Source organism: Microtus ochrogaster, chromosome 8 (genome assembly GCF_000317375.1).
Source record: "Microtus ochrogaster isolate Prairie Vole_2 chromosome 8, MicOch1.0, whole genome shotgun sequence".
NCBI classification, from domain to species: Eukaryota; Metazoa; Chordata; class Mammalia; order Rodentia; family Cricetidae; genus Microtus; species Microtus ochrogaster.
In genome coordinates this window covers 50,992,442-51,008,053 of record NC_022015.1, presented here as the reverse complement: position 1 = coordinate 51,008,053, position 15,612 = coordinate 50,992,442, and the positions used below count along the sequence as shown (strand labels likewise).

Below are 15,612 nucleotides of genomic sequence, written 5' to 3'. Positions count from 1 at the left end.
CTGGGCTCTACCTCAAAGTCATGTCTCCAAAAGGAAAGGAAAAGAGTTGAAGCAGGAGGGGGGTGGCAGCACCACAATCCCTCCGTACTTCACCTTCACACTAACAGTCCGTGTCTGCACTCTCCTGGCAAAGACCAGGGATCTCCAAGCAGCCCAGGCATGTTCTTGATGCTTCTGTTGAGAGTTCATCCTTGGGACACATGGAGGACAGGATTTCTTGCAGTCTTCTAAGATGAAGGGGACCACTGAGCCTTGAGTTATTGGTTTCCTCTTTATCCCCCCGTTGTGACATGTGTCTTTGTCCCTCAGCCCAGTTCTTGACTCTTGAAAACCCTATCCCCACCTCCACTCTCTGTCCAGTTGGAAGAACAGAGTCATAGGACGTGGCCATGGCTTCTCTCCTTTCTTCTGCTATGGTGACTCAGCATCTGTGCACTTCTGTGCTTTCTTCTGCTACAGCAGCTCAGCTTCTGTGCACTTGTGCATTTTCCTTCCCTCCACCACCTCTGACTAGAGCTGCAACCATTGTGACGTAGGTGCTCTCTCTTCTAGCAGAATTTTATTCTTATTTTCTGGTCTCTTTGTTAAAAAAAGAAAATTTAGAGTTGTAAATGTGCAGGACAAACAAAACCCTTGCCTAAAGATGCTCTCCAGTGATTTCCTTCTTCTCTTTACTTCCCAGCGAGTTCTTCATGCCGGGCCTTGTCGATACACACATCCATGCTCCTCAGTACGCCTTTGCTGGAAGCAACGTAGACCTGCCACTGTTGGAGTGGCTGAACAAGTACACCTTTCCTACGGAACAGAGGTTCCAGAGCACTGACCTCGCTGAAGAAGTCTACACCAGAGTTGTTGTGAGTATCCTGTGTGGGGGTGCTGCGTAATGCCTGATCATTCGCACAAACATTCATTCCTAGTTATAAACACTTCAGTTATGAAAGGGTTAAGGGAGAGACGGGCTGTGGCAGCATTCATTTTTAAGCCCTCTCATAAGCCACTGAGCCTGCCACCCTCGCAGTGGCAAGGAGAAAATGTGAGTGTCATGACCCTGGCTTTCGTCTGGTGGATTCTACTACAGCTCTCTTATTCTTGTCTTCCGGGTGTGCGCTCTCACTGCCGCCAATTCATAGTGCTGTTCTGAGGACCATCTGGAGTAGCCATGTGACCTTCAGAAGGCTCCGTGACTCACTGTCCCCATCTGGAAATCTCATATAGCACTAGAACCTCCTTGATGGATTGTTATGATAATTCATGAGATTAATATTTGGGAGGTCCTTTAAACAGTACCTAGCATATGGTAAGAGCTGCGTTTTGTTATTTGTTTAATGCTCAAGGAGAAATTAAATTTCAAACTGCTTTTGGGAGGATATCACATCGTTTTATTAGGTTGGCAAGGACGGAAGCTAGGATGATCTCACATTACAGAAAAGGTGGGATATGAGCACGGACGGCGTTAGTGGGAACACTGTAGCCAATTCAGTCCCAATCAGGGACTGCTGTGTGTGCCCCACTGTTATGTTGAGGGCTGGGGAAATGGGCCACGTTCTCCTCTTTTATAAAACCTAGCTCCAGAATAAGAGCACACCCAGAAACTGGAATGCAAATGCTTTTCATCTTGCCCCTGCCTCCTACAGTGAACTCTTCGGACCGTACTCCTGGGTTCTTGCAGGACTGACCAGTGGTTCTTCTGTGGTACTGGCTACATGCCTTCTGCATGAACTGGCCTGGCTCTCCTGCCGGTTCCTTGTCTTGTATCATTCCAGGCTTAAAAAGTAGAAACAGGCACGTACATTCATTCAGTTGTCTTGCTTAGTTAAGATTGTGGGGCTGGCATTTTAGCCTGCATCCACATGACAGTAGAAAACTGAGAAGGGCGAAAAGCTGGTTATGAATTGGCTAGCACACTGTGTTAATGAATTGTGTTAACCACACCAAATCTTTATCTTCACAATGTATTTATACCTCACATTGTTCTAAATCGGGGTTGAAATTGCTTAAAATTGCATAGGATGGAACAAAAGAAAATGAGTCATCAAATCACAGAAAAGGAAAAAGAGGGGAAGGGAAAACTAAAACCCAAAGTCAATGTTCGCTCTTGGGAGAGGCTGTCACAAAGTTTGCTCTGTTTCTAGCACGTGATGAAGACATGGAAATCAGAAATGAAATTCACACTATGTGTGTGATTTTGAGAGCCACATTTGTTGAAATCAAAGCAATCTATTCTTTATACTGAAGTTAAAAAATTAATTCTGACATTGCTTAATGTGGATGGACATCATGCTATCAAAATACATTTGTAAAGATGGTTAGGGGTAGGAGAGAGAGAAAAGGAAAATGAGAGAGAGAGAGAGAGAGAGAGAGAGAGAGAGAGAGAGAGAGAGAGAGGAGAAAGGAAGAGAAAATTTCACCTCAAGACACCTTGAGAGAGAGAGCTTCAAGGATTATATATCCTTCAAGCAAAGTCTCTATATATTTCTTCATTATAAATATAGGCATTTAAAGTCAGTGAGCCTAGAAATAGTCTATTCCTGACAAATATTTATTTGCCAAATTTGGCCTATGGTTCTGGTTATGAACAGGCCTACACATGCTGACAGAGATGGGAATGGAGCTGACCTCTGCTTGAGAGAGCTGGCATTTCTCCTTCATGCCCTCCCTCTCCCCCATTCCCTCCTCTTCCTCCCTCCTTCCCTCCCTGTGTTCTCCCTGTCTTGTCACTTGACTGGACTTTGCATAGATTTCTGAATCTTCTAGTGTTTTTAGTTCGTTCCAGTCAAACGTGAAACTACAGCTTCTCATTTAGCTCAGGCTTTTCCTCATGAGAGCCCAGGCTGGAGGACTTTCCTCACACCACGTCAGCACTGCTGGACTGAAAAACTTCACTATAGGATTAACTTTGGAGGGAGCAAACCGGCCCCAGGGGCGCTGTGAGAACATATCTTCCAGCCATTCATTTTCAGCTTCTTCAAGTTGTTCAGCTTCTTCAGGAACTGTGGGAATGGCATACTTGATGCTCTGGGGAAAGAGACTGAGGACCCTGGAGGTCAGCTGGAGCATCACGTGCCTTTCTTCATCTTGTTTGGGTGGGATTTGTGTCCTTTTCACACTTAAGAGTGACTCCCTACACAGAGGTTAGGAATGCTTGGGTGACCTCTACAGGAAGGAGGAAGTGACTGTATGGACACCAGCCAGAGTCCTGCTAGCACGCCCAGGCATCCACCCTCTTCTCGAGGTCTCCGGGTTCTTCTCTGGTCTCTCTTCTGCAGTCATCTCATCTTGGGTTTTTCTTGGGGGCTAAGCCCTGGTGCTCCCATTTATCATTGTGCGAGTAGAAATTTGCTGAGGATAAAGATGTAATGATCGTTGTTCTGCCAGGTGGAAGCGGAAGTCTGGCTGAATCAATTTACTTTGTCATACAGAGCAAAATCCCATTTGTATGCTCACACAGATAAATAAAACTTAAATATTCTCAAAGAATCCTAAGGAACAAGGAGTTAATTGGCACCACATTTTGTGACCTCTAAAACACAACTAGGAGATTAAAAATACCAATTTCTCCTTAAGTTCTCACTTTGAGACTATAAATACTTTTGCCATTTACTGAGGTCTTTTCCACATCAAGATGGCATACCTTTCAATAAACACATGTTAAAATTAAAAAGCAGACTTCTATTTTCATCTGTGTGTGCCATGTGACTCTTCTGAGCACGTGCAATTCGGGACTTTTGTGATTTATTTTTAGAGGAGAACACTAAAGAATGGCACAACCACAGCTTGCTACTTTGGAACAATCCACACTGACTCATCCCTGATCCTTGCGGAAATTACAGGTGAGCAGCTGAAAGCAGGGTTTATGGGCACATCAAGCAAAGACAACCAGGCCATGCCTGGCAGTAGTTCATGCTCCGTAGGAAGCCATGCCTTCAGATCTAGAATTTGAGCATTTGCACTTTGTATTTTTTGCAAGTAACTGCATGCCTGGGGATATTCCTTGGCTCTTCTAGTGAGTTGTTATTGTTTAAAGAATTTAATTATTTCTATATTGATTCTGGTCCCAGGGTGATATTTATAGATCTGAATTTTGTATATCAATTTGGTTTTTTTTTAAAGAGCACATTTATCAATGTAGCTGTAGCAAGAGTTTATTACATTATAATTAACAGACAGGTCTTGGTGGTTAGCTAGATTCAGGGCATGGTGCTAGATGCCAGAAGCATTGTCTTAGTTTAGTAACATGTGTAATTCTGTTACTAGATCCCAAACAGCATATAAAATACTCCACTCTAAATAGCCTTCTACATCTATTGGTGCCTTCATAGCACAGGTAGATTAAGTAAAGCTCAAAGGTGTGCACATATCCAAGACCGCAGAGCTGGGAAGCAAAATGGAGCCTGGATCTAGGTGGCTGATTCCACACATACCCAGCACAGTGCCTGGCATTTAGCAGGCACTTGGTAAACACCGTTGACTGATGATGTATTTACCCTGATGTTGGGTTCCAGCATAGTTTATACCAAACGCCTAATGGCTGACGCTGAAAACAAAAACAAAAGTTCTCAGAAGAGGCAAAAACAGCCTGTCTGGAATGCTTCCATAGACATGACCTTTAGCTGCTTGGAAGAGGGAGAGGCGAAAATGAGGAAATGAGATGGACAGAGGAGTGGGAGCAGAGATGTTGATGATAGAGACAGGAAATAGCGTGGCTTAAAGAAAGGGGGGATTCATTGGCTGGTCAGAAAGGAGCAGAAGGTGGGCAGGTTTCGACCACAGAGAGGCCTTGAACATGCATCAGAGACTCAAGAGGTCTCAAGCCAGACAAGGGATATGACGAGAGCGGCGTGTTAAGGAATTAATCTGACGACTAGATGTTAAAATAACTTGCAGAGAGAGTGGCAGGAAGCCTTCTTAAAGACTTCTGACAGAGAGAAGACATTGTAACACAGCCCCACCCTCATAGGGCAACCGAAGTAAGAGTTTCTCCAGCACATGTGATGAGGTCTTTCATTGCCAGCGGCTGCTAGGCCTAGCAGTCAGTCGATGGTAAACAATGATGTGACAGTCAGGAAGAACCACGGCATGTTCATCTGAGCACCATGAGCCTTGTGCATCGTTCTTTGTGTATTTCTTACAATCAGAGGACTCTGGGACCCTGGTGTCTGGATCTCAGATGATAGCTACCATCTTGGGGTAACCACAGGGGTGAGGAATCAAATCCAAGTCGATGCCCAGCATCCATGTCCTTTCATTTTATATGCTGTCCTTTATCTAGAAAAGAGACCCAACATGCACGGAGAGGAACTTGATCCAGGGATGGCAGGAGAGTAACAGATAGGAGAGAAATGAGTGCAGGAAAAAGATAAAAAATGGTATATTGAGAATATTAATGTATTTTCTAGGATCCGAGGTTATTCCCTCTTGTACCATGTGAGAAGATGAGTGTCAAGATAGTTATGACATTGGTAGAAATAAAGACAAAGTGTATAGTCAAAAGGAAAAGGTAAATAGGAAGTATAAAATACCCAACTGTTTTCCAGCAGGCTGGGGGCTGGGTGGAAGCCACTTGTTCTTTGAATTTAGTGGCTTTGTTATTGTCACAGTGTGAAGACTGAGTGATGACTCTTAACATTCTCATGTTTTCAGGATAATTTTAATATAAAAGTGTTTTTAGACTTCTCAGAAAAAGTGTCAAAAAAGAAACATGTCTTCAGATTCTTTCTTTGTGTGCTCCACAGATAAATTTGGACAGCGAGCCTTTGTGGGCAAAGTCTGCATGGACTTGAATGACACTGTTCCAGAATACAAGGAAAGCACCGAGGAGTCGGTCAAGGAGACAGAGAGGTAGTGTGCCTGGGGTTTCCATCTGTATGGATGGCGCTGGACAGAGAGGGGAAAGTAGACACCATAAGGACCCAGTTGAGATTTGAGCACGGTGACAGACTATTCCACCTGCTGCAGTATCTTGTTAGTCCACAGTGCTCAAAAATGTGACGGTGGTCAGTGGGTGGCTCACAGAGCTGTCCTCTGTAGACTGGACTTGACCCTCAGAAAGATCCACAAGGTGCCTTTTTTTCATGATAAGAAAACTGAGCCCGGCATAGCCTGGTTGACTTGCCCACGGCCATTGGAGTAGCCCACTTACCATCAATCTGATGTAATGCCAGAGATAATCATTTCACAGAGAGAAATGGTTTCTTTGGGGTTAGTGTTCTAGAGGCTCCAGCACATGATCGAGTGGTCATGTGATGAGGCAGGAGTGACTATAGGATACACTGTTCACCTCATAAACCAGGAAGGACAGACAATCAGAGAGAGAAAATTGGCCGTAATTCCAAAATGCCTTCTGGGGGCACATGGCCAACGGCCCAATGATCTTCTAGCAGACTCTGTTTCCTAAGATACCCCACTTCCCAATAGCACTGACCTGGGGACCAAGCTTTGGCACATGGACCTTTGTGGGACACTCATCTGAACCATTTATTAGTATAGATTAAAGCATCAGAGCCAGGATTTAACAGAGTAAAGAATCTCTACTACTTAAAATGTAGAGTTTCTTGTAGCGCAACACGGATCTTACTCAAGTCATGCTTAGTATGGAAAGGAGAGGCAGGAGGTGTATTCAAGAATTTTTTACTCATGCACACGCCCAAGAATAATGGTGCGAGGAGCCAATGACAGAAAACATGTGAGACATTATGGGAAATGTTCCATTTACAGGTGGGTGAAAGACATTTCAGTAAAAACAGTCAGGCAGAGTGGTGCACCCCTGCAATCCAAGTGTGTGGGAGACTGAGAAGAAAAAATCACGAGTTCTAAGCCAGCCTTAGCCAAATAGTAAGACACTCTCTAAAAAAAATTAACCAAAAATCATGTTCTTCCCTGGCATAAAGCATAAAAAAGCCCAATGAGGTGTGAAGCTGAGACATTATCTTTAGTTAAACCTCCCAAAGACACTGATGTGAGACTTTACTCTGTATCCTTTCAGTTAGTTTTGTAAAAAAAAAAAAATTAATTGATTCTTTGTGATTTTGCAGCATGCACCCAGATCCCACTCATCTCCCTGTCCCATCCCTCCACCCTCTGCCCTATGACCTTCCCCCCAAAACAAAAGAGAGAGAGAGAGAAAGAGAGAGAGAGAGAGAGAGAGAGAGAGAGAGAGAGAGAGAGAGAGAGAACTTTGGCATGGAAGCTGTAGTGTGGTCCAGTGAGTCACACAGTATACACCTTAGTTCATACATCTTTACTTGTAAGTGTTCTTTCCACTGGATCAATGTGTTGTAGCACTATTCTTTTATCCTACCATAGAAAAAGAAAAAAATCTGCATGCATTCTGGAATGACCACAACATGTGCAAATACAGAACTAGAAAAACTCCTCCCAGAACTGTTCCATGAGGAGGTGAAAAGCAGACATACAGCAAGAAAGCTGTATTCCTTTTCAAAAAGAATTTATTTATTTATTATGTATACAATGTTCTGCCTGCATGTATGTCTGCACACCAGAAGAGGACACCAGATCTCATTATAGATGGCTGTGAGCCACCATGTGGTTGCTGGGAATTGAACTCAGGACCTCTGGAAGAGCAGCCAGTGCTCTAACCTCTGAGCCTCTCTCCAGCCCCGGCTGTATTCCTTATATGCCTTTATTCCACATCTGTGGACTCATGGACAATAGATCCTTTTTAGTAAAAGGTCTAGACACATTCGACGGTGATACACAGGTAAGAGAGACACTGAATGGTAGAGACCAACACCTATTATAAAGCCACTGGGTGTAGAGTGAGTTCACCAAGGATGTGAACTGCCTGTTTGGGGCTGATCTGTACCTCAAAGGAGTGAGCACATGTGCGCACAGAAGTGTCAAAACACGGTGTGGACAGAGACAACACGACAGGTCCACATGACCTGTCCTCCAACGTGACTGCTTCTCAAGCTGCCACTCACAGATGCCAAATACAAAACAGGTGCCCTGGACACACCAGTGTTGGCCTCAGGACAGGACTCCAAAAAGTCTGCTTGCAAGGGTGTAGGGTACTCAGTGCTATCTCCAAGTTCAGCCCAGCAGGCCTGTGGATGATTCACAGGTAGCAATCAGGGCATAGAATAAAAGCCTAGGACTCAAGCCAGGCTCGTTTGTAAGGTTTGGCAGAGATACCCAGGATGAATGGAGTCTCATCTATACACAACTCACATTGCACCACAGTGGGGAACCCTGAAAACTCACTCCAGCTGAGGTTTTGTTCCAGATGGACACTTGGCTCATTGACGTGCAGGACAGGCCTAGAGAGATGGCTCAGCAGTGCAGGGTTTGACTTTGGTTCCCAGGGCACACATGGCTGCTCACACATCTGTAACTCCAGTCTCAGGGAAACCAATGCCTTCTGATCGTCACAGGCACCTCATACAGGTGATATACTCATACACGCAGGTCAATACATACATGGGATAAAACTAGCAGAAGAACCCAAAGGTCTTCTGTTCTGTGAGGAGACTGGATGAGCCCAGGCTCTGTGTCCAGCCCCTCTGATCTCCAGATGTCATATTTGCAGTCCTTCTTCTGCTGTTCTGGGAGTTGCAAGAAAGAAAGAGGCAGAGGGCCGTGTCACCGAGGCTATCAGAGGGCTTGTCCCACACCTGACATGACCACTGAATGTAGGTGCGGAAAGTGTGGTATACAGTACAGTTGATCAACTATGAGAAAAACCAAAGTTCTGACAACATGATGAACTTTAAAATGGCTATGCCAAGAAAAAAAGACCAAACACAAAAGAGAGCACTTTATAAACCGTCGTTTATATTGAATGCATAGAAACTGCAAGTCCACGAGACAGAAAATGGAGAGGTTTGCTCGTGCTGGAGCTGGGGGGCACTGCCCAACTCCTGCCTATAGACCCAGGGGATCTCACTCTGGCGATGAGAATTCAAAGACTGTATTATTATGGTAACTCCGCAACCCAGTAAATTGGCTACATTTATTGAATAGAGCACTTAAAATGGGTGAACTTTATGATATGTAAATTATACTTCTCTGAAAATGACTTTGAAAAATGGAAATACGTTCCAGTGCACAGTCTCTTTAAGAGTCTACTAGAAAAGGTTAGATTTTTAAGTGCTTAGTTTTGAAGGGTTGCTTTTAGATTCACCAGAAAGTGATTCTTGACAAAGACTTTAATAGAACAGAGTGGCGCATACTGCAGATTCCCCAACTGGGCGACTCCTTTGCCTACTACAAAGTCTCTCTCATCTCTCCTACTAGAACCCATCCTCCCGTTTTTGCCCCCACACAGATGAAGCAATTTCTTTTAAAGTTCAAGAACCTTAAACTGTATCAGTAACCTCTAGTTCTTCTTAAGATGTAGAATTAAAGCTAAAAAAACAAATTAAGTCCCCCTTCTAGGATGCCAAGGTCACTAAGCGGATGTAGTCCGTTTTGTAAAATTGGTGTGTTGCTTTAAAAGTGTCTATTTGTGCATGTTTGCACATGTCTGTGTTCACAGGGGCATGCACTAGTGCACACATCGGTGGGGGCCAGAAGAGGATGCTGGGTGTCCTGCTCAGCCATGCTCCACCTTACCCCTTTGAAACAGGGTCTCTCACTGAACTGCAAGTTTTCAGCTGGGCCAAAACTCCCAGCATCCACCTGGCTGTCATGTCACCCTAACACTGGGGTTGGCGGCATGCAGAACTTCTTATTTCTTCCCTCCCTCTTTCCTCTCCTTTTCTCCCTCCCCCTTTCTCCCCCCCTCTCCTTTCTTCCTTCTTTATTTCTTTGCTTCTTTCTCTCTTTTTATTCTTCCTTCCTTTTTTTTTTTTTTTTGCATTGGTCCCTGAGATTCAAATTCAGGTCTTCATGCCTGCATAGTCAGCACCCTACCCACTGCACCTTCTTCTCAGCCCCACACACGAAAGGTTCATTATTTTCCTGTATTAGGCTAGGGCTTCCCCAGGAGGCCAGACTTGTTAAGTAGAGTGCCCTGCTCATTTAATTACTTTTCAAACATTAGTTGCACAAAGTAGTAGCTTTCACTGTGACATTTTTATAAGTGCATATACACCACTAGGATCATATCTACAACCCCCTCAATAGCTTTTGATTACAGTTATTTCGCGAGTTTTCATTATATTCAATTTCATATAACATTGGGGGAACTTATTAATCATTTAAGTACTTTTTTTTACATGATATTTGATGGTTTTTCCATGGTATCTTGAATGTTTAACAAGGAATTTCACCATATTTGTATTTCACATCAAGAGACACACAGAAGAAATTTCTTCAGATTTACTCTTTTGGGGCATAAGTTTCGATCTCAGCTTTGCTTCTCTTTTCTGAGATTCTCTCACTTCAAGTGTGTTTCCTCTGGAGTGCCGAGGTGAGAGGCTGCTGCATGGTCACGGGGAGAGGGGCACACCTCTACCTTCAGCACTGGGCATGCGATCAGCTCCCGCACAAACCACTCTTGTGGTCACCTAACCTTAATTCACAATTAATTTCTCTGGGGCTGAAGATGGATCCCAGAGCTTTGTTCACGCCTGGCAAGTGTCTGTCACAGAGCTCCATCGCCAGGCTCTCAGTTCACACTTTGGTCTCACAGAGCACCAGAAGGAAGAAAACTAATGACTGGCTAGGACAGAAATAACCATTTCACCGGCCAGTTGTCACTGTTCAAGTAGGCAGAAGTGCTAGGTTCATGACTCATTCCATTCCACATACACTTCATAGCCACCTGTCATCAACTTCCAACTTCCTCCAATATCCACCTCCTGCCAGACTCTGTCCTCGGAGACTGATGGTGATACTTGGGGTGTAAGTAGCTTCCACATAAGAGGAGATTAGAAGAACAGTCTCTAAGGCTCCTGAGTGCTCGTGTGTGCCCAAGAGTCCATGGCCCCATCATCCACAGAACACGGTGCCCTGCAACTCTGTCACACAGAATTGGAGCCACTAACACAGCCTGGGGGCTGTGTGGATGCTCAGAATAGCCCCCAAGATGCCAGAGGACAATATTCCCTGTGGTTTTCCTCTCCCTCTTTTGCTAGCAAGGGAAAAGCTGGGTAATTATTGCTTGTTAATCCCCAATGAAACCTGCGGTGTCAGAAATGTTTGCATGAAAATCAGGACATGTAAGGACCCTGTTCTCACCCCTTTGAAACATTGATTTGAAGGTAGCGAACTTTTCTAACTTTGCACTTGTCCCTTGATTTCAGATTTGTGTCAGAGATGCTTCAGAGGAACGTAAGTGCATTGTTCAGTTTTCACCTGGAGTGCTGCTTTGTTAGCTGTAGCCTCTGCGGCAGATGAGCAGATAGATTACTCTGTGTACCTGTGGCTTAGTCTTTACATAAGAGGCATTTTCCCAGAACCTTCACTTGTTGACAATAGCTCAGCTCAGAGAGGTCAGGTTTTTTTTTTTTAATTGAAAACATCTGGCAAAGACTGAGTCCCGGGGAGTGGAGTGGGATGGTTTGTTGCACGTGTCCAGTGCCGGATGATGATCTCAGTGAGATCCACTCACACGTGCACTGGCAGGGCTGCGTGGAAGTCTTAGGGATCTTTTTATTTTATAACTGAGAACCTGTGCCTGTTGATCAGTATCGCTTCACATGATCCAGAAATCGCCTTTCTGGGTGTCTATCAAAGGGAGCGAAGTGGGATATCTTGGGGAGATGGATGCATCCTATGTTTACCACAGCTGTGTTTACCATAGCCTCAAATATGGAAACAACCTAGGAGTCTATGGATGAATAGATAAAGAAAACTCATTTCATTCAGTTTTCCATTATATGTTTACACAAGAAAACTACACGTACATTTTGTATATACATATATGCATACAAGTGGGATATGTACACAATCTAAATATGTCTCCCATATCCCTTGAGTACATATGTACACACACATGCATGTATAATGGGATACTATTCATTTGTAAGAATCATCTTGCTATTTGAGACAGCACAGATGAATCTGGAGTATATTATGTAAAATTAAATAAACCCAGTTCAGAAGAGGAATGCTGTGTGCTCTCATTTGAATGTGCAAACTGAAAAGGTCAAATTCATGGGAACTTCTGGTTTTTGCTTTCCAGGAAAGGCTTGTGGGACACTATCTTTAGACCTCTCTGGGTGTTTGTAAGCACAGTTTTGTAGTCAGAAACAATGATCTGCTTTTAGTGGATTTGATTATTTGCTATTAAACCGTGCTGCAGACTCTATGTTTACTGAGCTTGTTTACAGCTCCAGGGATGTTGTGTGCACCTCTCTTTGGTTCTTGTGCCCTTTGTCTATGTGCACATGGAACCCAAGTTTAGTCAGGTATGTGAATTCCATCCCGAGTTCACTAAGCTTTTAGTTAGTGCAAGGTGTATTGGCCAGCTGTCTTTCACAGTACCAAAATACTCGAAGTAAGTAGCTTATAAGAAACAAAGGTCTGCTTTGACTCATTGTTTTGGACAGTTTTAGTCTATGATCGCTTGGCCTGGTAGCTTTTAGGCCTATAATTAGGCAGAACACGATGGCAGAAATTTCAGTCAGATGGTAACTGCCTACCTCATGGCTACCAGGAAGCCACAATTGACTTCCTTCTAGTTGATTCTACCTTCCAAAGGTTCTGCCACCTCCCCATAGCACTATTAGCCAAGAACCTTCACCCAACATGAGTTTGGGGGGACCTCCTCAATATACAGGCAGGGAAATGTCACCCCTCACATGTGGTACCTCCACCCCAGGTCTTATCTGAGGTAACAGGAAGGGAACGCTTCTCATTAGTGATAGCACTTTCTTCTGTGAACTCAATGCTGTAGAAAGTGCTGTTCTCACTCATGAATTGTTTTTTGGAACCTAGAACCTCTGTCTACCTGAAATTGGGGCTTTCCCTCACTATTGAAACTGCAAAAAATCGTTGTTGTTGTGGAATGTGTGATATGTTCATGATCTCCATATTTTCCTCACGAATTTCTTTTATTACTTCCAGTACTCAAGGGTGAAACCCATAGTGACCCCACGCTTTTCCCTTTCCTGCACGGAGAACCTGATGAGTAAACTTGGCAACATCGCCAAGACCCATGATCTGCACATCCAGGTAGGCATTTTTCTTTGGTTTGTGCCTCTGTCTATACCTGCTGTAAATCCCAGTCTTCAGCCTCCATCTTTGGAGGCCCCGCCCCTGTGCCCCTTGCCCCTTAACACCTCCCCGAGGAGGGTCAAAGGGACCCACCAAACTTTGACCCTTCCCCAGAAAAAGTCAAGACCACTCCCCCACGCTACTTAAAATACTCCCCCCCAAAATAAACACATGTCGTTCTCCCCCGCCCCACATTGGTGGCTTTCCAGTTCCCCTCGGGGACACCCCAGAGTGCGGGAGTCCAATTAAACCTGGATATCTTTTAATTTGGTTTGTTTTGATTTGGCTTGATTGGGAATTTTGCGTCAGCAGAGAGCTCGTGTTAGAAAATATTCTTAACACCTCCAAGATCTCTCAGTGCCTTCACTCCATCTCGAATAACCTGTAGTTCGCCTATTGAAATCTCCTAGAGTCAAAGAATTTTAGGGCAGGAAGCGCCCTGACTGATGTCTCCAGGAAGGAAGCTCCCTGTCTGGCGTCACCAGGAGGCACCCTGACTAAAGGCACCTAATCCAGTTGGTCAGTTGTTTGGGTCAGGAGCCTGAAGTTGTTCTCATCCTCCATATTCTCTGATCTGTCTTAGACAGGCCAAGACAGCTTTATAAAGGATAGCAAGGTCAATGTCAGACTACCCATTTTTGGTAAGATGCTCTTAACACATTTCCTTCCTACTTTTATATGATGCTTTCCTGGTGTTCTAGACCTTCATTTGTAGAGGAACCAATTATTATTTGAAAAGGAAAGGAACTTAATTTCTACCTTACGAAAGTGCATTTAAAATCCTTTTGTTCTGAGCGTCTTAATTTAAAGTTAGGAACAAAAAGTATACCGTCCTTTATCATTAAGTTGTTGCAATTTAGCAATAAAATACTTTTAAAATCTCACAGCTGGGCTAAAATTAGGAGCGCCCCTCCCCCACTCAAGCTTAATTACACACTGAACTAAAATTTCCCCTTTCAGAGCCGACAGTCTTAGAGGGAACAGAAAGTTGGGGTGAGGCAACATATTGATGATCCCTTGCTTTTATTTATTTATTTTTAAAATGTATGTTCATAGGACCCATTTGTATGTCTTCCCCATGATTATTGTTTGTGGCTTCTGATATTTGGACTTTGGATTCAGTCCCTTACAGTTATGTTATGGTGATACAATTCCAAATTTAGATAATGTTTCCACTTTGGGAACAGCATGGTTTATTCTAAGAATGAATGAATGAAAGAAAGAAAGAAAGAAAGAAAGAAAGAAAGAAAGAAAGGAAGGAAGGAGGGAAGGAAGAGAAAAGAAAAGAAGAAAGGAAAGAAGGAAGATGCAAATGATATTAAAAGCTACATAAAAATAAAATGAAAATGACATGTTGAAAGTCTGTCCTTTGGCTAGAGGTGCAAGGCCATTGACAGAGCACTTGCCTAGCATGCAAACCCTGAAACCCTGAGGTCGATCCCCAGCATAACCTGTGCATGGGACACAACACTCAGGAGGTGGAGGTGGAAGAGTCAGAAGTGCAAGGTTGTCCTTGGCTAGAAATCTAGCTCAGAGACATTTTAGGAAACAGGAGATGAGCTCTGATTAGAGGGATGGATGATATGCATTTATTTGTATTATCCAATCAAAGCACCTGGTTGTTCTTCCTCTTGTGCTACACCCATGCATTTCATGGAAGGACTGGGATTTAGTCCTGACTGTGGGTAGAGTTCGCCGTAGGTGCAGCACTGGTTGGAGTTGTTGCTCACTTTTTCTTTTATCTTGCCATGTCTCTTCTTAGCACAGAAAAGAGGCTTGGCAGAGTTGTTTTGCAAGAGTTTGTTGGCTTGAGAATTGTTCCCATCTACTTCCATCACCCTGGGTCTGAAATAATTTTTTTTTCTAGAGACTTAGGTAGCTTCCAGTGCAAGACGCTTTGTGTCCCCTCAGATTTCAGGTGCCCCCATGAAAGGTTGGAGTGGTTGCCTCAGGCTCACTTGGGTTGTGTGTGATCTCCCATGAGCTCCTTCCTGATGAAAGCGGGATTCTTCAGCTGTCACTTGCACATTACTTAATGCGAAAATATGATTTAGAAGGCCAAGAAAAGAGGCAGACTGAGGCCAGGCCCTGAGCCGAGTCTTCCTCCTGCCTCCAATACATGGAGTTCTGTAAAATTTCACACCTGAAATATGACTAACACATCTGCATGAGAGATGGAAAATTACTTAACTAGCCCAATGCTTTAATTGCGTGATGAGAGGTGGAAGCTCACAGAAGAGAACTGACTTGCTCTAGGACATATAACTAGGCTCAGAAATCAGCTCTCTTTGTTCAGATTTTAGTCTCTTTCTTAGTGACCCATGGATTCATCTTCAGATGGTCACTGAATTCTGATAGGCAGGTTGCTGCGAGCAAGCACTGGGTGCTCTTTGAAAGTGCTTACGTTTGTTCTTGCAATAGATTAGAGTTTCAAGACTTGAGGGAAAGATCTCTCTCTCTCTCTCTCTCTCTCTCTCTCTCTCTCTCTCTCTC

The 15,612-nt window shown here is 43.9% G+C and overlaps 1 protein-coding gene across 2 annotated transcripts in view; it reads left to right on the top strand.

The window, feature by feature from the left end:
- The window catches only part of Gda (guanine deaminase), a 61,110-nt gene that overhangs the window by 27,996 nt on the left and 17,502 nt on the right, over positions 1 to 15,612 (top strand). For both annotated transcript variants that reach the window (XM_005352036.2, XM_013348076.2), the window contains exons 3-7: positions 683 to 854; positions 3,743 to 3,830; positions 5,733 to 5,838; positions 11,205 to 11,232; positions 12,970 to 13,077. In XM_005352036.2, the coding sequence (XP_005352093.1) occupies positions 683 to 854; positions 3,743 to 3,830; positions 5,733 to 5,838; positions 11,205 to 11,232; positions 12,970 to 13,077 (502 nt within the window). The remainder of the gene's footprint in view (positions 1 to 682; positions 855 to 3,742; positions 3,831 to 5,732; positions 5,839 to 11,204; positions 11,233 to 12,969; positions 13,078 to 15,612) is intronic.